Source organism: Gopherus flavomarginatus, chromosome 2 (assembly GCF_025201925.1).
Source record: "Gopherus flavomarginatus isolate rGopFla2 chromosome 2, rGopFla2.mat.asm, whole genome shotgun sequence".
NCBI classification, from domain to species: domain Eukaryota; kingdom Metazoa; phylum Chordata; order Testudines; family Testudinidae; genus Gopherus; species Gopherus flavomarginatus.
In genome coordinates this window covers 79,779,742-79,806,182 of record NC_066618.1, presented here as the reverse complement: position 1 = coordinate 79,806,182, position 26,441 = coordinate 79,779,742, and the positions used below count along the sequence as shown (strand labels likewise).

General features: G+C 45.0%; 2 protein-coding genes across 4 annotated transcripts in view; one reads left to right on the top strand and one right to left on the bottom strand.

The window, feature by feature from the left end:
- POMGNT2 (protein O-linked mannose N-acetylglucosaminyltransferase 2 (beta 1,4-)) overlaps nt 1–26,441 on the bottom strand; it is a 271,191-nt gene that overhangs the window by 135,636 nt on the left and 109,114 nt on the right. The window lies entirely within an intron of this gene.
- On the top strand, nt 1,925–20,585 carry GASK1A (golgi associated kinase 1A). Its single transcript, XM_050938407.1, has 4 exons — nt 1,925–3,451; nt 17,920–18,042; nt 19,127–19,230; nt 20,184–20,585. The coding sequence occupies exons 1-4, from the start codon at nt 1,925–1,927 to the stop codon at nt 20,392–20,394; spliced, it is 1,965 nt and encodes a 654-aa protein (XP_050794364.1). The 3' UTR covers nt 20,395–20,585.

The window sequence follows — 26,441 nt, the reverse complement described above, 5'->3', positions numbered from 1 at the left end:
ATTCAGGTTTTCAAACACAGATTTATTTTACATTTATTTAATGATGCTAAAATTTGAGGACAGAGCCAGGAGAGAGGATGAGAGTGGAGATGAGCAAAGGAAGGCTCAGAAGAGTAGTTTGAGGTGGTGTTTGAAGGAAGCGGGTGAGGTTATGAGAGACAGAGGCCAGAGAGGATGTTCAGGTGTGATAGACAGCATAAACAATAAAGGTGTGAGGCTTCTTGTGGGAGAAGGCTGTAACAGGGAAAAGAAGGTGAGCCAACTTAGCAGAACATAGGGTGGGCACTGGAACATGGGGCACCATGAAATTTTGATGAAAAAACTAGAAAGATATAAAATTAACAGGGCACAGATTACATGGATTAAAAGCTGGCTGATTGACAGGTCTCAGAATGTAATTGTAAATGGGTTATTATCGTTAAATAGATGTGTTGCTAGTGGGCTCCCACAGGGAGCGGTTCATGGCCCTACACTATTTAACATTTTTACTGATGACCTGGCAGTAAACATAAAATCATCATTGAAAGTTTGCGGATGACACAAAAGTTGGAGAGGGATAAATAATGAAGAGGACAGGTCACTGATACACAGCGGTTTGGATTTCTTGGCAAACTGGACACAAGCAAACAATGCATTTTAATATGGCTAAATGTAAATGTATATATCTAGGGACAAAGACTGCTGGCCATACTTATAGGATGAGGGGCTAGATCCTGGGAAACAGGGACTTTGAAAAAGATTTGAGCATCATGGTGGATAACCAGCTGAACATGAGCTCCCAGTGCAATGCTGTGGCCAAAGGGGCTAATGCAATTGTTGGATGCGTAAACAGGGGGATCTTGAGTAGACATAGAGAGGTTATTTTACCACTGTATTTGGCACTGCTGCGACTGTTGCTGGAATACTGTGTCTAGTTCTGGTGACCACGATTCAAGAAGGATGTTGAAAAATTGGAGAGCGAGAAGAGAAGAGCCACATGAATGATTAAAGGATTAGAAAACCTGCCTTGGAGTGATAGACTCCAGGAGCTCAGTCTACTTAGCATAACAAAGAGAAGGTGAAGGGGTAACTTGATTACAGTCTATAAGTATCTATATGAAGAACAAATATTTAATAATGGGCTCTTCAATCTAGTAGAGAAAGGTAAAACTTTCAGTGGCTGAAAGTTGAAGTAGGCAAATTCAGACTGGAAATAAGGTGTCCAGTTTTTAATTGTGAGAGTAATTAACCATTGGAACAACTTACAAAGGGTCATTCTCCAGCTCTGACAATTTTTAAATCAAGATTGGATGTTTCACAAAAACATCTGCTCTAGGCATTATTTTGGGGGCAGTTCTATGGTCTGTGTTACACACGAGGTCAAACTAGGTGGTCACCGTGGTCCCTTCTGGCCTTGGGATGTATGAATCTATACAAAACTAGAATGAGACAGAGACAAGGCAGAGATATAGAGGGATATGGTAAATACAGATCAAAGTCCTGCAATATTAGCAAATCCACCACTGAGGAACATTCCTTATATACTGATAATCCAGATGGTCCTTTAATCTCTCCTGCTCTTCCACTGTCCCCAATAATAAGACATTATCAGTCTGCTGGTTATTCAGTGAGGCGTGTTTTGCAATGGCCAGGATGCTGCACAACTGCCTTTTTAATTAAAATCTCTGCTTTTTTCATTTTCTTCTACTCTTCAGGCCAAATTCAGCCTTGGTGAAGCCCATGGAGTTACATCACAGCCCAGTTCTGTTCCCATTGATGTCATTGGGGGTTTTCTACTGGCATTAGTGGGAGCTGAACTGGAGCCTTAGCGAGTGCTAACACAATATGATCTACAGATACCATTTGCATTGGTCAACCCAACTCCTTGCAGGCCAATACATTTCACGAAGACAGCTTTCTGCCCTAGCTCTGGCTATCCCCCGTGATGCAGGCAATAAGGCTGTCCTTTCTGACTCCACAGGCTCAGAGATCACGGAGAAGAATGATGCTGAAGAGACCACCTGTGGCTGGATTCTGCTTCTTGCTTGCCTTCTCTGTGGTGGCATTTACTAGTTTTCCTCTGCTGCTTCCAACTGAGTCCGATTTCCAGTTCTTGGCACTGGCTGAGCCACATGGGAAAGTCATCCAGCCCAGGCGTCTGTGGACAAACACCACTGCCTCTGTCCCCCGGCAGGCCAGGAGTTTTGATCACAGAGAATGGGAACCCACTCCCCCTGGCACCGATCAGGAAAGGCAATCCTCACACTATCCCCACTCTGCCTGCAAGCCAAAGAACCAGCTAAGCAGCCTGCGCCGACAAAACCACACACTGCTGAAAGCAAAGAGAAAGCACAAAGGAGAGATTAGGAAACATAATGTTGTGAAAAGCTCTGAAGCCAGCAGTAAATTACAGCATGAAAACATTCCCCACAGGACCAGTGGTGAGAAGAAAAGGGAGCTTAATACTCATTTTTCTCTAAAGAATACAGGGAACAATGTTCATTTCTATAAGCTGAGAGGGAAAAAGGCAGATATGAAACCACAAATGGAGGAGGCCCCTTTCTTTTCTCCTTCACTCAGCAATAAAAGGGGTTTTCACGAAGGAAAGCCGGAGTTTGTTTTACTTCTTAAGAACTCTTTTACAAGCCAGCCAACTGTGGCACAGGACCAACGCAAACCAGATGTGCAGGCAGCTGGTGCTGAGCCGCAACATTCAGATTCAATTGAAGCCTTTATCTCAGAAGCAGATAGCAGGCTGCCCTTCAAAGTTACAGCAGGCACTCAGAAAGGGACAGGCAGTTACTCGCAGGGGCCTGGAGAGCCAGGAGCTCATTTCTGGGTGAGTGTGGCCACACAGTTACAGACATCTGAATGGTGTATGAAAACTCCAGAAGATGCCCTTTCTGCCAAATGGGAGGGCCGCCTGAGGTTTGGTGAGAAGATCCCACCTTGGTTTACTGCAGACGATGTGCAGAAGATGAAATGGCTGGCAAATAGCGAAGTGGTGACCAAAACCAGAATTCCTGCCCATGGACAAATACTGAGAGTCAGTCTTTTGGTCAGCCAAGACACTTCCCTATCTGACGCTAAAGGAGACTGTTCTGATGGGCTCTGTGGATTAATAAAGAGGCCCAGTGACCTCTATGAGGTGCTAGCTTTCCACTTGGACAGAGTGTTGGGGCTGAATAGGAGTCTGCCTGCAGTGGCCCGCAAATTCGACAGTCCCCTGCTGCCCTACAAATACACCAATGGTGCAGCGAGGCCCATCATATGGTGGGTGCCAGATATCCAGCACCTAGATGATGCCAACAATGACCAGAACTCTTTTGCACTGGGATGGCTACAGTACCAGTCTCTGCTGCAGCAGCGGTGTGGCATGGCAGATTCCAGGGCAGCCCTTGGAATAGCTCCGTGTTTGAGCGTCCTGCACACAGAGTGGGCCAAATTGGCGCTCTTTGATTTTCTCCTACAGGTATGCTTGGTGGTGAACCAATCCCTGTTTTTCTTTTTTCTTCTCGTGTGTGTGTGTGTGTGTGTGTGTGTGTGTGTGTGTGTGTGTGTGTGTGTGTGTGTGTTGGGCATAGCTATAAGTCTTGTTTCAGTGAAAGTCTTGTTTCACAAAGTTGGGGAGAGGGGAAATCTGGGAAGGTCTCCAACTCCGGAGTGTCCAAAAAAAAAAAAAAAAAGAGTCAAACAAAGCCAGCAGAAGTACACCTTATTACTCTCATAATTATATGTGTATGCGGTGTTTGTTGTGGAAGTGTTGGTCCCAGGATATTAGAAAACCAAAGTGAGTGAGGTAATATATTTTATTAGACCAGCTTCCACTGCTGAGAGAGTCAAGCTTTCAAGCTTATGCAGGGTTCTGCAGGTCTGAGAAACTTACTCAAAGGGCCACTGCTTCATACAAGGTGGAACAGATTATTAAGCGTAAGTAGTTAAAACGTGCTAAACAATCTGTTCCATTTTGTATTTCGCAGTGACACTCTGACTTTGTTTCCCACACCTGAAGAAGAGCTCTGTGTAGCTCAAATGCTTGTCTCTCTCATCAGTCTCAACCTCACCCACCATGTCTCTATAATTATACGTGGCATTAATAAAAGACTTTCCATAGTCAAAATGGTTTAGAAGTACTAATTACCCTCACAAACTGCTGGACGGCAGACAGGTAAGCATTATTATTCCGATTTTATGAATGGAGAATCTAAGGCACAAAGCCAAATGACTTGCCCCAGGTCACATAGCATATCAGTGATCGAGCCAGGATTAAAACGCAAGGATGCCTGGCTTCCAGAATAGTCAAAGTAGCCTAGGCAAAGGTGTGTGTCTCCATCCAAGCTCATGCAGTCCGTCTTCAGACACCTCGCTGAACAGAACAGGTCACAGCGCAGTGAAAGCAAATGGAAGGGTGAAAGAGAAAGCAGAATTTAGGCCCAGATTGTTTGGTTTCCGAACCCAAATTAACATCTGAAATAAAAACTCACTGACTTTGCTTGTTTTCAAAGTAGGAAACAGTGTTTTTTTCCATGCAGATTTGTGGTTAAAATGGATCCCGGACAAATGTGCAAAAGTGGAAGTTTTTTTTAAATAGTCCTTTCATATTCAAGTGGCATCATCTAATTAGGATGATTTTGTACCCTGAGTTAAAGTAGGTTTATGAGGTCATGACCATGTGCTGAGCACTGTACCACTACCCCATGGCTGTGAGTCATTATGAATCAGATTAGTGGAGTTCACAACACCGTTTGATAATCAACCTGTGACACAGGGCTCAGTCCTGCAATAGTCAGTCAAATCATCCTGTGGACTGAATGGCATTACCTACCCGAGGAAAGATTGCCTGATTGAGCCTTGAAGAGCAAAGGTGGGGGAGGGGAAAAGGAGGCTGGCTGGATACTGATGCCAGATCTCTTGCTGGAATCAATCAGTGTAGATTCATTGACATAAAAGGTGCTGTGGTGACTTACACCATAAGTATAGCTCACCGTCTGTAAGCTCTGTTACCATGAGACTCCACTCATCCTCAGGACAACCCTGTATTCCTAGCAGGAACACCGAATGCCTGCAGTCTGAACTCATTCATGTTTTCATTAACTTTTCAGTTTGTCATGATTATCTAATCTTATTTGAATTCTCAAACCGCAGATAAAGAACAGGAAGCCTGGATCATCAATCAGTAGACCTCTGTACAAGGATTGTCTCACAGATGACTGATTCAGTCAGAAGCCTGAAACTGACACCAAACCAAGGGAATTCTGCCTTTAGCAGGGATATGCTGGATTGCTGCCGCTTTACCAGGGAAGCTGTCACTATCATTTGTTTTAATTTTTCAGGTTTCGGAGTGTCTGGGACTTGACACTGGAAAAGACTGAAACTGTACACAGTAGCTTTCCATTCTGAACAAACCTTCAGTGTCATAGTCGCTGGATCAAGTGTGGCAAACTTCCTAAACCACCAGACTCAGTCTGTTTGCAGAATGAACTGCTCTTCAAGTAGAGAATTGTGCAGCAAAGCAAGGAGCTTCATCTAGTTTTACTGGGTCTTTGCCACTCATTTCCTGGTTAGCATTACGTCAACCAAGTCAAACAGTGATGCCTGAAGTACACCAGGCTTCCTCAAAAACGTTGGCATAGGGTTATGGGCAGAGGATTAGGTTTCCTAGAAAAGAAGGTGTCAAGAACTCTTTGGCTTACCAATGGGTAAAAGCAGCCTAGTAGAAACAGCAACTTTTAATTACAAAATACACACTTGTCCCTCTCTAACATTAACCCCATACTGTCCTGTCAAAGCTGTACATTTTCTATTACGTACAGTAGTGTCCTACTCTGTGAGCTTTTGGTCCTCATTAACCTCCTGATGTCACTATTTCATTAGTACTTGTAGTGTCTTCAAGCCTAGACAGGACCTGATTTTCTAATTTGAACCTCCCCCCCTCAACCAACCAAATATAACCCAAGCACATTTTCAAACACCAAAAGCCCTTCCAACCTGCTTTCTGTATCAGAGAGAGAAGCACAAAAAGGCCTTTTTTGTCATTTACAACGCACATTTAAACAAAAATGTCTTTACTTTCACAAATCAGTCTTGGTGTAGCTGTCAATCTTCAGTAAATGTGTTTATTAATCAATGTGTGGAAGGGAGAGACAGCTGCTTTATCATTTCTCAATGTACTGTGCAGTTTGGAAGCTCAGTGTAAAGTTGTGCTTTTGTATAGTTTGTGCATGTAAAGCCCTTTGGACTTGAAGGGGAACATGGATACACAGGCAAGCTTCAGACACATCAGACCTGATCCTGATCTCACTTATTCTAGTTTTATCCTGGTGTAACCTCACCAGTTTGGGTGGAGTTATTCCTGATTCACACTGGTGTGAGGTCATGCTCATTTAAAAGAATCTTATGTCAGTCTCATGTTATCCAGACTCTTTTGTTCCTGGTGTCTTTTTGTTGCTGAAAATCAGCTTTTTTTCCTCTAACCAGGATCCTTTCCCCATCATGAAGATTTTCCTTCTCTTCTGTGTGTGGATTAAGAGTGCTTAATCTTCCATCTGGAAAATCAGAACCTGCTGCTATGGGGGATTATTACAGTGTCTCTGAACAGAGAATTTGAGTTATTAGGGGCAACTGAGAGGAAGAAGAGATGGTTTATATAGGAGATGGAGTCTTATTTATACACCTCAGGGGTATTACTTAGCACTGTAGGAACAAGCATTAGGGGAAAAAAACTATCTGAAAGGTTTTAAAAAATCTCTGCTAAAATATGTGTTTCTATTACCTTTTTTTTTTTTCTTGGCAGAGCTTAACCATTAATCTTTATAACCTCAAAGTATGGCTGGCAGAAGGGGTCAATCATGGCTAGATTTAACAAATCCAGTCACGACTGGAATATTTTACATTAAAACTATTAACATTCATATTTAAAATGAATCTAGCAGGAAATAAAATAAGTGTTTAAAGAGCAGAAATGGAAATTCTGGGATTGGCTTTTTTGTGTGGGACTGTTACTTTAGAACTTACTAATAAACACATCCAGGTTTGAGATGGTGGCGTTATGGGGTGAAATCCTGGCCCTAATGAAATCAGTGGGAAAATTCTCTTGACTTCAATGGGACCAGGACTTCACCCTTGGTGTTTTTACTTAAAAACCATATGGTCAAATCCTCAGTGGGTGTAAATCACCATAGAAGTCAGTGGAGATACATTGATTTACGCCAGCTGTGTATAGGTCCTATGGACCTATACATTTTTAGTTTTTTCCATTCTCTGCCCCCTCATTCCAATACCACCATTTCCCATCTCCAGCCATGAGCATACACTTGTGTGATGTCAGGCCCTGACAGTGAATGTTATTGGTGCCCCCTTCCCCCAAGGAAAAAGCTGTCCAGAATAGATTCCTTCTTTGCTCTTTGATTCATAATTTTCCACAACTCCAGAGTAGCAATTTATCTCTGGGCCAGGAGACTTAGGAAAGTAACTCTTACTGGAGAACACCAATGCCGCTTTGTGGACTGATTGCCAAGGCACCATGTGAACAGCTACTGCCTCTCCTCCTTCGAAGAGATATGGTAGATCTCAGATTCAACCAGAGCAGTGATGGGGAGACTACAGTGGGCCATGGGCATACCAGACAGAAACCAGACAGTGACTCAAAAATACCAGGAAGAGGAAGATTCGGGACAAGTTTTTTCTCTTTTCTACTTCCTTGCCCTGCCACTCAGAACACTTCAAGGGCCTGATCCAGCTTCCTGTGGGAAAATTGGGCCCCATAGCAAAAATCTCATTGGATTCAATGTGAAGATTGGGCCCTAAATGGAAAGGATGATGTTTGAGGGAGACTTTTACGTAAGGTGCAAGCAGACCAAATGACAAAAACAAACCACAGAGTTTCTCAATAGCTCCAAAGAGATCATCACTAATGGAAAAGTCCTATCAAGCTAAATAAGGATGAAACCAGGAGGATATTATAGAAATGTAACAAAGTTCTTCAGAAATTACTCAAAACCCTATAGGATTTAATAGAGAATGAAATCCTTTGAATCCTCAACCATTCTGTAGAATTTTGGAGCAGTAGTGGATTCTATAGGATGATCCAAAAATTCCATGCAAGGATTATCATTCTGTATTATGTTCTATAGGTCTTTCCCCTAAGGCAGTGCCTCTATTATTTGCAGCCTCTCTAATATACAGTTATTTCACATTGGCTCCCAAAGGCCAGCTGCACTGATCAAAATCCTTTACAAACACCTCACAGAGACTCTGCCTATTTTTCATACTGTAGCTCACTAACATGATTCAAACCATTCTCTGTGAACCTCTCTCCACAGGCAAAAAGTTTACTGCCAAGAAAAATTACCAGAAGAGAGAGCACAGTGTATTGTGAACACTGCTGTTCACTCGCTGAGCACTGCTGCTAGAAAGCAGGATTAGAACACCTCTGTTTCAGTTATCTCCCAGTTTGGCAATGTCTGCAGCATTCATCTCTTAGGTAGTGACTTTTAACTTTGAGTTGGCTGATCACTTCACATACCATCTCTCTCTTCATTTGGCTCAATAATACTGCCTTTGTCTACACTTTCCTGCCTCAACTGGCAACACTGCTCGTATGGTAAACATGGCAGGAATCCATCAAAATACAATAGGTTAAATTAATCCAAATCCTGGTCCCTTTTGATGTCAATAGCAAAACTCCCATTAACTTCAGTGGAGGTAGAATTAGGCCCAAATGACCCAGTTCCACATGATTTAAGTCTCCATGGCGGATAGAGATGTCTGAACCTTACATTGCAACCTTTCATGTAAAATGTAGACGACGTCACAGGAAAGAAACTGGCCACGTTTTGTCCAAAATTTTATATATGGGGTCTGATTCTCATTGACACTGAGGCCCCTTTGTCCCTCTCTGGCAGTGTAAAGGGGCTGGAAAATGCATGCATATATAATGTGAGCCCTCATTAAGGCCCCTTCACTTTGACAGAACAGTGTTAAGGAGCCTCAGTGTAAATAAGAATCAGCCACACAGGGAATGGCCCACACACATCAACCCAGAGAAAATATAGCACTTGTCTGGGAAAATAAAATAACCTCTAGAATAACCAGCCTCGATCTGAGCATCTCTCATCCCTCAACACACCATCCTTCAACAAAAGTAGAAAATAGGTAAGGGGTTCAGAATATCCTCAAAGTCAACAAATGCCAGGTCTGTCAGACCAAGGCGGGGACTGAATTCCAGAGTCAAGTGCCAGCCTTTATCAGCATGTCTCTGACATGCTCTTTTGTTCTTTCTTCCAAGCTGCCCTTTATGTGTCCAAATGCAGAGACAGTTCACCTCTTCTGTAATACAGAGATAGCAAACTATAATCAGCTGATTGCTAGGAAGGTGGAGAGCTGTGATCCCTGCTCCTGACTGGCTAAGAATTACACCCACTCTGTTATTGCTGTTACCCCATCTCCCTCCCACTCCCCACCACAACCCACTTGTTTTCATCATTGTCCTATTGGGTCTTTTCTTCTAAATAGCAAGCTCTTTGGGGCAAGGATGGTCATCTACCATATATGTTTGTACAACACCTATCACGACTGGGGCCCTGAGCTGGGCAGCCTCTAGGCAATCCCACAATATAAATGTTGAGTTCATCCAAAAAAATGACTACATTAAAAGAACATTATTCAGGTTTCATAGTTAAGCTGTCCAAAGTTAGGAAATGCTAGAATGAAGGTGTGTGTGCTGTAGTGGTTATAGACTCGTCTGTCCTTGTGCCCCCAGCCTGCCCTTGTCTCCCTCTGCTTCTCTCCATCCCACCCTCCCCTATCCTGATCCTGCTCACATCCCCCTCTCCCCCTCCTCACACCATGGTTCCCGCTCCCCACCTTTCTTCATTCCACTCAGTGCAAGAATCAGAGTGAAGGTTATGATATGTTATGCAGGAAGTCACACTATACGATGGCCATAATGGTACTTTTGGCTATACTGTCATAAGCTACATATACTGCTCATGGAGAGTTACTTGCCACCATTTGGAAGGGTTGAAACTTATTTAAACTTTTTTTGAGTCTTTGCCAAGGCATGAATTTTTCCAGATTGTGCTTTGTTCTTTTGGTACGAAGCCTGCAAAGTGTTATAACATGGTAAATCTTCCAGGCTGGATGAACCCTTGCAAACCCCAAATATAATGCACAGTCTCATCCCTAAATCATAGACCTTCGAGTTGGTAGATCTGAATTCTATTCCTGGTACTGCTCTAAACAGTCTCTGGTGTCTTGGCTAAGTCACTGAAATTCTCTGCTTCAGCTTCCTCACCTGTACAAGTGGTATAATGATACTTACCTCCTTCATAGGGTGGTTGAGAGGCTGAAATCCTTAATGCTTAGAAAGCATTTGAGATCATTAGATGGATGGTGTGTGTCTGTTTCTATTACAGAAATGTACAAGATGTAATAAGCTGTATAGGTAAAGCCTAGGTGGAATATGGTCTTACCTTAGCTCTGCCTATACATAAATAAAGACACGGACTGTCTAGGGGAGCAGATGTCAGTCGAGAGAAAGTGTGTCAACACTACACTGTGCATGTCGTCAACCAGGGACAATTAGCCAAACCAGTTCCTGGAGAGAGGCTTAAGTCAGATGTCAGACTCAGCCTGTACCTTATAACTTCTGTTATTCTATATACATTTATTCCGTGGTTTCCTAAAAACAGTCTCCCAGCAACATGCTAAAAGGTACAGCCTCCCACATTCTAGTGGGTGGAGCAGAGGCAATACATTCATATCCAGATGGGCATACAACAGTTACCATGAGTACCAGGCAAAAGAGGTGGTTTTTTTAAGGAAAACACAGTGTGGGCTGGGGTCAGCCTTCAGCAAAGGAGGAGCGGGGATAGAAAGGTAGGTATTATATATTAGGATGGGTCTGAGTATGCTAATAAAATGATGTAATAGAACAGGTTGCTGACTTGCCAGGTGGGGATCAACGCCACCTCGCAAGTCAGCAGCCTCACCAGATGCCTCAGCGACCTCATAGAAACCATCCAGCACAACACGGATACGAGACGGGGCAGCGCTCCCTCACAGGTAACCTCATGCCGCCCTGCCATAGGAGCAACTAGCACCACCACTCAGGCCACACGGCAAGACCCAGCCAACGGAGGAGCCTCCCACAGCCGCCAGATCCCACTGCCAGACCCCGCCCCCGCGAGATCCAACACCTCCTCCAAGATTACCCAACGAGACTCAGACTGCCAAAAGCCCATGCCCCACTGAGGACCCCCCAGCTGGATACCGCCCACAGAAGAACCAGAACCATCCCCAGTGCTTCCAAACACGACCGTGCCCCTCCAAAGTCCAGCACTGGAAGATCCAGTGCTGCCTCGGAGACACCAACAGCTGTCCTCCCCACCATATCAGGACCCCCTCCCCCAAAACCACCTGAAGACCGCCCCCCAGTCCGAGGGACAACAAGGCCACAGACTGTCCGCACAGGACCCAAACCTGTGGAGACAATGCAACAGAAGGAGCGATGGCCGCAAGCGAGGGTCGCCACGCCATGGCAATCCGCCTCGATGGACGAGCTGGCAAAGGCTGAGGACTTCGAGAACTTTGACACTCTGACAGACAGACTGACCGCAGAACTATCTGCAGAAATTACAGCCAGAAGGAGGGAACCCCAGGAGGCCTCACGGGCTACTTGCAGATTCCCTGCACCGAGCCATAACAACACTGCCAGAGAAAGTAGGAGAGGGGATGTCGGCTGTTGCTACGATCCAGTGGCTGCATTCCATATTCAGAAACTATACAGGACGAACCAGACAAAAGCCATGAGGGAGATCCTCGACGGGACCTCCTCCCACTGTGCCATCCAGCCCGAGAGGCTCTACTCCTACTTCAAGGATGTGTTTGATCATGAGGCCCAGACCAACTTGTGACGCCCAGAATGCCTTCTCCCGCTACCCCGGATCGCCCTCACAGAGGACCTGGAGCGAGATTTCCCCCCTCAGGAGGTGCAGGCGAGGCTGACGAGGACCAAAAACACTGCCCCTGGAAAAGATGGCATCCGCTACCACCTGCTGAAGAAGTGAAACCCCAGCTGCTTGGTGCTTGCTGCCATCTTCAACAAATACAAGCAGTTCCACCACCTTCCCCGCTCCTGGAAAAAGTCCATGACTGTGCTCATCCACTAAAAAGGTGAACGAGATGACCCCAGCAACTGGAGGGCCATCTGCCTCTGCTCCACCATCTACAAGCTGTATGCCAGCTGCCTTGCGGCCAGAATCATGGACTGGTCAGTGTGCAGGGGCGCTGTCAGCTCAGTGCAGAAGGGTTTCATGTCCTGCCCGGGATGCTACGAGCACAACTTCCTCCTTCAGATGGCCATTCAGGAGGCCAGGAGGTCCAAGAGGCAGTGCGCCGTAGCCTGGCTTGACCTGACCAACACCTTTGGGTCCATACCCCATCATCATATCTTTGCCACCCTGGGAGAGTTCGGGATGCCAGAAACCTTCATCCAGATCCTCTGGGACCTCTACAAGGACTGCACCACCACCATCCGCACCATGGACAGAGAGACGGACACCATCCCCATCCGCTGCGGTGTGAAACAAGGATGCCCTCTTAGCCCCATCATTTTCAACCTGGCCATAGAACCGCGCATCTGAGCCATCTCTAGCAGCCCGAACTGCTTCGACCTGCACTGCAAGAAAATCAGCATTCTGGCCTATGTGGATGATCTGGTCCTGACTGTGGATGACCCAGAGAGCCTCCAAGGTATGCTAGACGCCACCAGCTGAGCTACTGACTGGATGGGGCTCCGCTTTAATGCGAAGAAATGCTCAACTCTGCACATTGACGGCAGCAAAAGAGACTCGGTGCTGGCAACAAAGTTCCAGACCCACGGTGAGCCCGTCATCCCTGGCAGAGGGGCAGGCGTACCAGCACCTTGACATGCCGATGGGTTTCCATGTCCAGCAGACACCTGAGGACACCATCCAGGAGATCTTGCAAGACACTGCCAAGATTGATACCTCTCTGCTGGCAGAAGATAAATGCCCTGAACACCTTCCTGATCCCACGGATCTCGTTCACCCTAAGGGGATCTGCAGTGGCGAAGGTGCCCCTCAACAGGGAAGACAAGATCATCCAGCAGCTGATGAAGAAGTAGCTGTTCCTTCCCCAGAGAGCCAGCAACGAGCTGGTCTACATCGCCCACAGGCATAGTGGTGCCAATGTCCCCTGCATAAGTGACCTGTGCGATGTCGCGACAATCACCCACGCGTTCTGCCTGCTGACATGTCCTGACGCCACGGTAAGGAACATCGTGGTGAACATCCTGCATGATGCAACAGAGAAGCAGATCAGCAGAGCCCCCTCTAACCAAGACATCTCCACCTTCCTGAGTGGCTATCTGGATGGGGAATTCGGACAGGATGGGTGCAACATTGCTTCACTGTGGTCCCGCACTCACAATGCCATGCGTCGCCTGGGGAAGCACATTGGCTGCCGCTGGGAGTGGTGCAAGGAGTGCCAGGAGCTGGGAATCCAGGTGCCGCAGATCAGGTCCAACGACAACACCATTGTTACCCCGAGTGCCAGGGGCTTGCTAGAGAGGACTCTGAAGTCCACCATCCACTCACTGTATGTGGAAACCCTGAATCGTAAACCGGACCAGGATAAAGCCTTTGAGTTGACCAGCAAGTGGGATGCCAGCAACCACTTCCTTGCTGGGGGCGGCTTCACCCGCTTCGCCAACTGGCGGTTCATCCACTGTGCCCGGCTAAACTGGGTCCCTTTCAGTGGAGCCGTCCGCCTCAGGAACCGAGACAAGCGTTGCAGGAAGTGCGGTTACTCCAACGAGACCCTGCCCCACATCCTGTGCAGCTGCAAACCCCACTCCAGAGCCTGGCAGCTGCGCCACAACACTATCCAGAACCGCCTGGTGAAAGCCATCGCACCACACCTGGGGGAGATCTCCGTGAACTGCACCATCTCCAGTACCGACAGCCAGCTATGACCTGACATCATCATCACTGACGAGACCAAGAAAAATATCATCCTCGTCGACGTCATGGTCTCCTTTGAGAACAGGATCCTGGCATTTCACGAAGCCCAAGCTCATAAGCTGGAAAAGTATACCCCCCCCAGGCTGACACCCTGAGAGCGAAGGGCTACGAGGTGCAGATGGACGCCCTGATTGTCGGAGCCCTGGGCCCCTGGGACCCGTGCAATGAGCGTGTGCTGTGGACCTGCGGGATCGGTCGGCGCCTCATGGTCTCAGACACCATCTGATGGTCCAGGGACATCTACACTGAGCACATCACTGGCCACCGACATTACCAGGAGGCGTGAGCCAGAATGACATTGTTCTTCGACTACGAGAAAGGGAACAAGACACTTTCTCTGTTGGATCATATGAACTGGAACTATAAACTCCCTGAACATTAAATCTCACCAAATGAGGGTCAATCCATCCTCATCATCATATCCACTCATTATACTCCACACCCGAACATAGCCACTTTATGAACTTCATACCCTCATATCTCAATGTCTGTACTTCGACCCATTAACCTTTTACCCCCAATTGGGGATATTACAGATTATGTATTCCTTATGCCACCTGATCTTAAACCAAAATTTGCACCCTCGATAATCTATATGTTATTCCCTGATAACCAGAAACTTCTATGCTTAAACTCTGTACTGTTCACTTTTTTTTTAATATCATCTTAATTAAATCTTTAAATATAATAGGATGGGGCTGAGTAATAGAACAGTTCTCAAACTGCAGGTCATGACCCCTTTTTAATGAGGTTGGCAGGGCCTGTATTAGACACATTGGGCCCTGGGGCTGAAGCCGAAGCCTGAGGGCTTCCGCTCCCCCCCCTGCCCCCAGGCTGGCGGGGCTCAGGCTACGGCTTCAGCCACACGTGGGACTGTGTAGCAATTTTTGTTCTCAGAAGGGGGTCGTGGTGCAATGACGTTTGAGAACCTCTGTAATAGAACCATGAGTGGATGATATTAATGCATGTCTCAAGCCTCTGAGCATGCCCAGTGTGACTTGACTGTTTCTAGACACCTGAGCAGACTCAGTTGACTACTTCTGTAACTTGTGTAGTTACTAAAAGGGCTGTTCCCTCCTGAGGCAGGATATAGGCAGGACATAGTCATCTGATGTAACATATTTTGTGGGAGTTTTTCAGATGACACCTGCAAAATCTAGGTCTCGTCTGAACTGCATGAACATTAAGTATCCCAGGCCTCTTTTCATAAGAGTATTTCCATGATGCTCACTATCCAAACTGACCCTATCTCTCACTGGCATGCATGCTGTTGGCTGCCATCTTCCCCCCAGAGTGGTGGAAGTCACATGATGTTATTACCCATTCTCATGTGCAGTTTCCCAGTTTCCAACACTGCATTTGCAGACATAAGTACACAGCCAAATTGGAATGCAGTTACCTTTGAAAATGTGGCCAATGTCTCCTCCTATGCATGACAACTTATGATTTTGTTCATAGTCTCCCAGTGAGTACGTCGAGTCAAACTTCTGTCTAGTTCACAAGCACATTGACTCTCTCTGTAAATCAGCTGAGATTTTCTTTATGTTCTGCACAGACTATTAATTCTGCTATGATGGAAAATGACATAAAAGGTGGGAGAAATCAGTGTGCTGCACTTTCAGGCACCTAGACATAGGATGTGCATGGAATAAGTGTGACATTTTCCTGAGTTCAAATGCATTTGGTTTCAGAAAATACTTCCGGTCTAGGGTTTCCCCGAAGGAGAAATATTGCCTGGAGTGCCTCATTAAACATCAACTGATGGGCCTGTGTTAAGAAATACTAGCATGGGATCAAATTAGTTAATTTGGGATCGAAGAGGGCTAGGAATATAATGGTCACACAAATCAAACTGTGCAGTCCTTATATCACTTTATTCCTCTGTGCTTTGATTTGAGTTTGGGGTTCAGACAAAACACAATTCAGCTAACATTTCTGGTAGTTGTTAAGTTGAAACTGGTAATTACCTAGTATCACATGGTTTCCACTGAAAATCATAAATCCCCGCTTGGCACCTGAAACTCAGCTCAGGTTCACTTGAAATTTGGCCCAGCCTGACCGAAAGGTTCATGAACCTCAGCAAACTTGACCTGAGTTACAGGTTCATAATCCAAAACCAGGCTATAGATTCACGTCTCTGGTTTGAACCAGATTCCTTGGCAACCTCATGCGAAATCGGTCAGTTTCACTACGTACTCTGGAAATGCTGCCTGCGTCAGCAGCACTGGTCCTGTTTCAGGAAAGTGTGATGTGTTTGCAGGAGCTGATTTATGCTGCTGTGCTCTGGCCAGGCCTTGTTCGGAGGAGGCAGTGAGTCAGTCTCCTGTATAAGCCATGGCACTTTTGCACACCTCTGGAGTGATTATTATATAACCGAGACAGCAGACCATCTGCCTTGTACAAAGCAGCATAAAAGCCAATAGCTTATTGTGACAAAGCTAACAGAGTGGGACATGAAAAATTAGAAAGGGGTTATGGCTTCTGGGTTTCACTTGATAGTGATAACATTAATCTTGAAGGAGAGTCAAATTCTATTTCTTCCTCCAAGGATATGGGGTGTCATGCGTGCAGCACAAGTGAGGTGGTTCCACTCTTCAGGAGTGGGGTAGGGACAAATGCAGGAGCCCATGTTCATGTAGAAAGTCTATGCATACCTAGGTGTCGTGCAGCCCAACACCTTCTGCCTGGGTTTAGTAAACGGAGCAGGTTGTGGGGAGAGCGGTTTAGACTAGCCAGTCTGCCATGAGGGGGCTCCACCAGCCATTGCCTCTATGGGGCAAGCATACAGCAGGAGGGCAATGGACTAACGTAGTGACCCCATAACAACCTATGAAAGGATTCCTTCTTCCCTGTGCCAAACCGTATACTCAGGGGAGGATTTGACCCAGTTGCTGCCAAAGATGGCTCCTTCCTAGCAGTGGTGGTTCTAACATTGGGGCGTTCACTACCGAAAACCAGGTGAATAAACCCAAAGTTAAATAGCTTCATCCCTATATCAGGCTAAATTCAAAGCTGTTAATCTAATGTCTAGATTTTAGTTTAAGGAGCCACAAGAGGAGAGTTGTTTCTGTAACCCAGATTGCATAATGCACACTCCAGTAAAGGCTCCAGGGCAGGGCTTCAGGGACGGCATCAGCATTTCATTGATTGGGCTGTCATGAGTGAGGAGGAGCAAGTTCAAAAGTGCCCATGAATTGCTAAACGCAGATGCAGCTAAAGCAAGTTACAGCGCCCCACGTGGAGTATCCACCTTGATCTGCAAACTGCACGCAGGACAATTCCCGCACTATGCAGGTGTTAAGAATGCACTAACGGGCCAAGCAAACATAGAACAATTTCCCACGCTCCCTTGTTCATTCTTCGCATTTCTATCAAGAATTGTTTCGAATATTATTAGGGAAGGATGAAATGGTTCATATAAAACAGGAACCAACCTAAACCTTCATCCAGCATTTGAATTTGCCTCAGAAAATCCCTTTCTGAGGTTCAAAAAAATTCAGTTAACTTATTTTTTTTGTTTTGCCTTAATTTTTATATGCATCTCCTCTTGGTTTCAGATAGAAACAGAATCTATTCAGTCCATGCAAACATCGAGTATTGAAATACTGCAAGCAGGAAGTCTGAAATCTTGCAGGAAAGCCTGTTATTGGGAGCTTAGCAGTCCACTTCCCAAACCAAAATGGTTTAGAAAAGCAGCTACATTTTTTAATGGTTCTCTGAACACTCACCAATTTTTTATATAAACAGCTCTTTCATTAAAGAATAATCTGGATTTTTCTCTAAAATTTACCAAGCTTTTTTTTTCCAGGCATGAAAAGTTCCCTGTTAAACTACAACTTAACATCACCATCCTGAAATTCCTGAAGCCTCTAAATACTTCAAATGTCACCCACAGGTTCATGACCGCCTGGACCGTTACTGCTGTGGATTTCAGCCAGACCCTGCAGAACCCTGCATGGAGGAAATGCTTCATGACAGATGTAGGAATCCTGCAGAGCTGGTCCTGGTCCATATCCTGGTATGATATCGCCAAACATTATGTTTGCCTCCATCCTTTCAGTTTCTAACCTCTATCTTTTTTTTAACAGGCCAGACTGGTTATCTGTTATTGACTCTTGTTATGTTTTTACCCCCACCACAAAGAGCAAAATATGTCTAGGTAACTTTTATTTCAGGGTAAGAGAAAATAAAAAATGTCTGCAGGTTAGATTCTTATATGTATAACTAAGTCAATGGGACAACTGGTGGAGTAATTTGCTGCTCAGTGTAAGTAAAAGTATAGTAAGTGCAAGTGTATCTGAATCTGGTCCTGAGAGTGAGTGAGAAGCAAGCACAGTGTGTGATTCTCTTTGTAACATTCTGCATCTGAAATGAAATGCAGGGTGTGACAGCATGAGGCAGGGAGATCTCTCTCCATTTAAAGTTGCAGCACTTAAAAAAACAGAATGACATGATCTCCTTCTGGCTGCGTACAGACTTCTCAAGTAAAATTTCAGTATGGCATAGCAGTCATACAGTGGCTGTATTCTTTCAACAACACGCACATTTTATTCTGCTAGAATATTAAACAAATGAAATTCAATCTACATGTCTTCTCATCACGAAATCAAATAGCGTGCTGATTACAAATATTGTTCCTGCATGAGAATAAATAAAATAGGAAGTTAAGAATGAAGTATGACATTGAGATTGCTCAGTAATGTTAGATAATGACAATCTGACTTTCATCTTAGAAATCTACTACAGACCAATTTAATCGTTGGGGACAAGATGAATTTAACTTTAGGGACCTGGCCATGGTGACCCTCTGCATTTTATTTGGTGTAGCTAGTACATGTGCTCAGCAACTTAAGACTTTTGGGTTAAATTGTGGTTTGGTAAAGGGTAAACGACAGCACATAGTCGCACTGGCCTGGCTGCAGACAAGAAGCTTGTCTCTAAGAGTTAATACGTGGTCCCCGGTTCCACCTTTGCTATGGACTATCATTGCTGCCAACCCTAAATATTCAAAAAACCACTCTTTGCATACAAATAACCCTTCCTCCCAAAACGTCAGCTCAAAGAACCCCCAAAATGTGAACTTCTTGCTTTTTTCCCTCCAGATCCGGGGAAGTGAGCCTTCTCGCCTGGTGCTCATTGACAATGCAGGCAGACCTTACCATCCAGAAGCAAAACTCAACTTCAGGCTACTGGAAGGCATAGATGGGTAAGAAGGGCAACAGAAGCGATTCTAGCTAACGGTACCAGATGGTCACAGCCCATGCCACCAGAACATTCCCTTTCTTTCAGAATATATAAGGCAGAACAGTTAAGGTTCTTCAACAAAAACAGATGTGTCTCTGGTGAGAATAAATTGGACTGGATGGGGCTTGCCTGTGTTTGGGAAGTTTTCTTCTAGATAGTGATTCTTAGGGCTCACATCCAATAGAAAGACTGAGTCCTTTACATTCGCATATACCTCATTGATATCTACACCCCTGCCCCACCCCTGCCCATGACGATGCTAAAAATGTTTGTTCCACATACACCACTGCTGAAAGATGTGCAATCCCACGTTTGTATATCTTAGTTTCTTGTACTGCCTTTTCGCTCAAGTCTCAATATGGGGGCTGAGCCAGGTCCCCTTCAAGATAGTGGAAAGGCTCCCATTGACTTCAATGGGTTTGGATAAGGTCCTACATGCAGATATCAGAAACACAAATATGGGGCCTCAGTCCGAGCTAACATGCACCCGTGTAAATCAGGAGTGGCTCTACTGAAATTAATGGAGTTACAGTGGTATAAAATTAGAGTGAGATCAGAATCAGGCCCTACGTGCACTCTGGGGGTGGCTAATGACTGTCTCAGAAACATAAAGCATATTATTTTCCCTGCATGAACACTGAAGGGTTGAAAACCCAGATTCAAATGTTTTGGGCAAGGGACAGCTCTCTCACTCTTTGCTTATTAAGCTGTTATAGCTTTCTACATCTCTGCATCCAAGAAAAATAGTTAGCACCAAAACAATCTCTGCTTTGCATAAAATATGAACAGAACAGAACTCTGACTACTTCCAGGGACAGATATGGAGCAAACACTATTCTCTTGCCCTAACCCCTTAGTTGTATGATTTTATCCTTCCAACTCCTTTTCTTTCCTTCTTCTGATTGTCTTCATCAGTTTTCCTGAGACAGCTGTGACTGTGCTCAAATCGGGATGTTTACAGAACATGCTTCTGAAGTCACTGTACATGGATCAGGAATTCTGGGAAAGCCAGGGTGGATACCAAGGCCTTAGACCCTTGCTTCAAGTCATTAACAGAAGAGGACAGATCCTACTGCAGTACATTCAGGAACACAATTTGACAGTCTTTAAGGATTCATCATTTTAAAACATGCCCCTACAAGAGTGACACACTCGCCTGACATAAAGTGCAAGTTTGCAACCATGGATATACCTCAGTCCTCTAAAGCTTTTATGATCAGAAGCTGATCTTGAGTGCTTGGTTCTTGAGAATCAAATTCAGCAGCACATGCTGAAGAAGCAGAATAGATCCGAGGAAGAGACAGATGGGGGAAAGAAAATTTCTGACACATTACAGACAGGCTGGGAAAATGCATTAACCAAGTATTTATTGAGCACTGACTCCAACTTGCATTTTCAAAGGAGTTGAATCTCATTGAAATTTTAGGCACCTAACTCCTTGAGGTTCCTTTGAAAAATCTTATCTTGAGTGTTAATGGCAAATTTCTAAGGCCAACATGCGAAATATTAACTGAACAGTTTGAGACTGACCGAAGTTCATAGAAGTCAATGGGAGTCTTTTCATTGACTTCAGTAGGCTTTTGATTAAGCCTTAACTGCTTCAGAAATAGTCAATATGACCAATTTGGTTTGACATAAGAAAAAAGGGTGGCACCTCCAAAGTGAATCTCATAAATAATGAAATAGCATGTGAGCTTCAGGGCGGTATGAGCTTCAAAATCTAAAGGGGATCATTTAAAAAACACCCATCTGATTGCACAAGCAATTTCCTTTTCTCTCATTTCTTTTTAAGAGAAAGATTAAATGATACAAGTTATGTTAGTGCCATGTTCATCAAGTCAAAACAATTGCTATTACTATAAAAAACATAGTAACCGCCAAGACACTACATTGGCCTCCAGAGTGACCACATCATTTTAATGTGTGAAATCCTGCCCCACTGAAGTCAATGGGCGCTTTATCATTGACTTCAATAAGCGCAGGATTACTCCATTGCTTTCATCTTTCTCCCACTCCTTCCCCATCCTCCCCATGTGTTATCAGCTTCTGGGACTGAGCTGCACAGGTGGACTGCTGTGCCCATGCGGAGTCCAAAAGAAATCAATGACATCGCAGGGATGCCTCATAATAGTAAGCCCTACGCTCAGCAGTAAGTGTTTGCCGATTGTAAACCCTTATGAGCACAGGATAAGTCATTGCTTGTTCTGTGAAATGCCATGCACAGCTAGAGAGTTACATGAATAAATAAATAATAAGAAGAACAATAATATTACATAATTAAATCCACAAAATGTACTGCAAAAGTTAAAGTCCTAACAGCAACAGTCATTTGGCCATCTGTGATGTGTTCCATTCTTGTTTTTTCTGGCTGATATATTTAAGTTAATGTCAAACAATACCACAAAACATATATGTTGGACAATGGAGTTGAATTAATGTTGCTTTTAGAACCAAAAACTTTGCATTTCCTGACTTCATGTGGTTTTTATCTGTTCAAATTTAACATGGCATAACATGCAGTTTTTTGCATTTTTCGTGTGTGTGTGTGTGTGTCTGTCTGTCTTTCTGTTGAGTGGTTAAACTTGGTAGATGTCACTTCTGTATGTGTAATAAATGAGAAAAAAAAAACAAAAACAATCCTAAGATTTGCTACTGATTAATACACATCTCTGTGTTCTGAATGGACACTAGCTGGGGAGGGCTTTCAGTTATTATACAGAAGTCTTTCCCAGGTGTCTGGCTGGCGGATCTCACCCACAAACTCAGGAGCTAACTGATCCCCATATTTGGGGTCAGGAAGGTATATTCCCCCACGTCACATTGGCAGAGACCCCGGGGAGTTTTTGCTTTCCTCTGCAATGTGAGGCACAGGGTCACATGCTGGTTTAAGCTAGAGTAAATGGGGATTCTCTGTAACATGGCATCTTTACGTCAAGATTTGAGGATTTCAGTAACTCAGTCAGAGGTTATGGGCCTACTACAGGAGTGGGTGGGTGAGGTTCTGTGGCCTGTGATGTGCAGGAGGTCAGCTTAAATCAATGGTCCCCAAACTTTCGAGGGTCATGCCCCCCCTTCCCTGTCCATGCCCCCCAATGTTCTTCAGAACCAGGGCTAGGAGTGGGGCTGCAGCTTGGGGAAGTGGGGGTGCATCCTTCTTTAACCACCCAGCTCTGAAGCCTGCGCTGTACCACAACCCCAACCAACTCCCTTTTGGGTCAGGCTCCCTACAATTACACCACCATGAAATTTCAGATTTAAATAGCTGAAATCATGAAATCTATGATTTTAAAAATCTTGTGACTGAAATTGACCAAAATGGACCATGAGTTTGGTAGGGCCCTATGTATAGGGCTAGGTGGCCTCTCCCCTTCACCAGTCGGCTGCACCCTAGCAAAGGGGAGTTGAGCCAGCTGCCAAGTGAGCTCTGCAGAGTGTCTGGAGGCACAATGTTTCTGGAGCTATTGCTGGCGTAGTGCGCAGGGCCGTCCTTAGGATTTATGGGGCCCTAGGCAGTATTATTAAACTGGTGCCCCTATGCCGGATGGCAGCCCAAGCTCACAGCCTGGTGGGGGAGGGGGAGGAGGGACTTGACAGCAAAGGATAATGAGATGCCCAGCCTGCCTAATGGTGGCGGAGAGTCACAGTTCCCCGCAGAGACTTCCATGCACTCTCCCTCATGCAGAATGGACATGAAGAAAGTACCTAATTAAAAGCACTAAAATTTGGGAATAAAAAATGTCAGTCACAGGTTTTTTGATATGCCCTGAAGTTTGTCAGAGATTTATGTGCAAAAACTTCATAGTAAGGGTGAGTCAGCTGTCCTGCTGAATACAACATTACATATAATGGAATACATGATGCAGCTCTTCTCTGTTTTACATTTTCTTCATCAGTATTTCTAAGTTGAATTTATATTTTAAATGTACTCAAATCTTAAGCCAGCATTCCAGATTACTACATATTTAAAAAGACATTCTTTTAAATTAATCAGAGAGATTTAGTGTGTTCATAACAATGTTCATTGCTTTTAGAAAAAGGGAACAGTAATTTACTTTGTGTGATCTCCATAACAAGAGACATGGTTATGAAATTTCACCAACTTTAAAAAAATATGTTTCCAAAGATTTTAGGTATAACAAGGATTTTGTCTTACTAAGGTACTGATTTTTCTGGAGGGTTCTTTTAAAACTAGTTTGTCGGATAGTCAGAAGTAAAGAAAGGGAACTCTTTGTCCAGCTATCTGGAAGGGAAGGACTGTTGTCCCTTTAAGGGCTCTCTTCAGTGGGGAGTGGGGGGAGAGGTGGTGAAGGGATGGACAGAAAGGACAGGAAGACTTGGAAGCACTTTTTTTTTTAACTATAGTAATTAAAATGTGTATTTTAGATAAGGGAGGTCTTTTGAAGGATTTATTTAAAAAACTATGTGTGAAGATCCACACATTTAAGGCTAAAGATGATTGTGCATCTAAAACTCTATGCAAGCATTTTTTAGAAATGTGATTTTATAATCTTCACCAGCTCACTAATGAAATATTTTTAAAGCAAATTTTAAACTAAGGTCCTGTAGACTGACATGTTCTGTGTAAATATTACATTAATGCACAACTGTTTTTGTCAGTTAAGTCAGAAACTGACAGTATAAAAATTTATTTGGGCATAAGCTTTCGTGGACATCTGATGAAATGGGTTCTAGTCCACAAAAGCTTATGCCCAAATAATTTGTTAGTCTTTGAGGTGACACAAGGACTCGTCCTTGTTTTTGCTGATACAGACTAACAGGACTACCACTCTGAAACCTGTCAGTATATACCTTGGGGTTGGCAAATGCCTGTTAAATGGCTTTATTACCCCTTGAATGTCTCTTTAACAGTTTCAGTGTTGTGCTAATAGGTCTTGCAGGCTGGAGGTTTTTTTCACTTTAACTACTAGATTCCCTCCCAAGGAAGACTCACCAGGCTAGAGCAGCCATCTGTGGGAGCCTGCAGGAAGGGTCAGAACAGGGATAGGAAAACAAGAGGGTGGACACTAAGGCCTTGTCTACACTACAAAGTTGCAGCGCTGGTGAGGGGGTTACAGCGCTGCAACTTAGGATGTGTACACACCTGCAGGGCATTACCAGCGCTGCAACTCCCTGTTTGCAGCGCTGGCCGTACACCCGGTCATGCCTCGGGTGTAGAGGATCCAGCGCTGGATCACCAACGCTGGTCATCAGGTGTAGACACTCACCAGCGTTTTTGCTGACCTCCGTGGAATAAGCAGGTATCCCCGCGGTTTGCTCTGGCGTTCCCCGACCCCCCCCTCCAAGCAGGTCTCCAGCCCCGCGGTGTGCTCTGGCGTTCCCTGACCCCTCCTCCAAGCAGATCTCCTTCCCCGCGGTTTGCTCTGGCGTTCCCCGACCCCCCCCTCCAAGCAGGTCTCCAGCCCCGCGGTGTGCTCTGGCGTTCCCCGACCCCTCCTCCAAGCAGATCTCCTTCCCCGCGGTTTGCTCTGGCGTTCCCCGACCCCCCCTCCAAGCAGGTCTCCTTCCCCGCGGTTTGCTCTGGCGTTCCCCGACCCCCCCTCCAAGCAGGTCTCCTTCCCCGCGGTTTGCTCTGGCGTTCCCCGACCCCCCCTCCAAGCAGGTCTCCAGCCCTGCGGTGTGCTCTGGCGTTCCCCGACCCCCACTCCAAGCAGGTCTCCTTCCCCGCGGTTTGCTCTGGCGTTCCCCGACCCCCCCCCTCCAAGCAGGTCTCCTTCCCTGCGGTGTGCAACAGCGCTGCAGCGTGGCCACATCTAACACCACTTGCAGCGCTGGTTGCTGTAAGTGTGGCCACACTGCAGCGCTGGCCTTATACAGCTGTACTAATACAGCTGTAACAACCAGCGCTGCAAAATTGTAGATGTAGACATACCCTAAGACCCAGTGGTGCCTCAAATTTTCAGATGCCCTACGCAGCTGCCTATGTTGCCTATGCCTAAGGACGGCCCTGGTTGTGCGCCTTTGCATTCCTCCATACTATAGGCTGTGGTTTTAAAAAGACACATAAGAACATAAGAATGACCATACTGGGTCAGACCAAAGGTCCATCCAGCCCAGTATCCTGTCTTCTGACAGTGGCCAATGCCAGGTGCCCCAAAGGGAAGGAACAGAACAGATAAAATCATCAAGTGATCCATCCCCTGTCACCCATTCCCAGCTTCTGGCAAACAGAGGCTAGGGAACACAACTAGGATCACAGGGATGAAAGGGATCACAACCGCAGTTCTGATCATCATCCAGCAGTCTGGAGGTTTATCCAAATGCGTTTGATACAGAAACTGGTGGGAAATCTGAGGCTAGAAATACCATTTGCCGCAGCCTTTGCAATGTCATGTAGGAAGAAACCTTAAAAATAGTGGGCTTTAAATCAAAGACTAAATGAGTACCCAACTCAGGTTCATCAAGTGTTGCCAGGTGTTTATTTTATTACTCAGGATACTGTACTTTTGAATCATATGGTTTAACCCAGCTCCTTGATGCACACACCACATGATTATCTGTGTAGCTCCCATTGTAGCACAGCATTTCATTGCCTGTCTTCTTAGGAGTTAAAGGGAAATGACACACACTACAGACTTTAAAAACTCTCATAACAAATGTGTCTGCCTTTCTTCAGCCACAATTGATTGCCATGGAAATAATTTTATGATAACTTAGGATGGGGAACAGCCCTCAGGAACAGCAGGAAAGATCCTATTTTCATACAAATGTTCCTAGTAATAAAGAATCAGAGGAGAGAAACGGAGACAGAATTGTTGTTAAAGTGATGGTTTTCCACTGCAGGTCAGCTAAGGGCCCAATCCACCCCTGTACCGCCCAATTGACTGTACTGCATTGCCTTCAATAGGGCACAGGATCAGTCTATATTATAGCTTTAGTCATTTTAAAACCACACAAATTGCCAACAGTAGATAGATAGATAGATAGAATTCTGCTTATCTGCTGTCCTTTCTACAGATGGAAATTTAGCAGCCCACAGTACTTGGTTAATCAGAAAAGTTCTGTTAGCTCAAATAAGCTAAACAAAAATGAATAAGTTAACTATAATAATTGCCTTTAGAGTCTGATTTTTTTCATTCAAATAGAATCTAACAATCTAAACTGTGAAATCTGTAAAGACATGTCGCTGAAAGTCTTCAAGCCTAGAATTTTCTC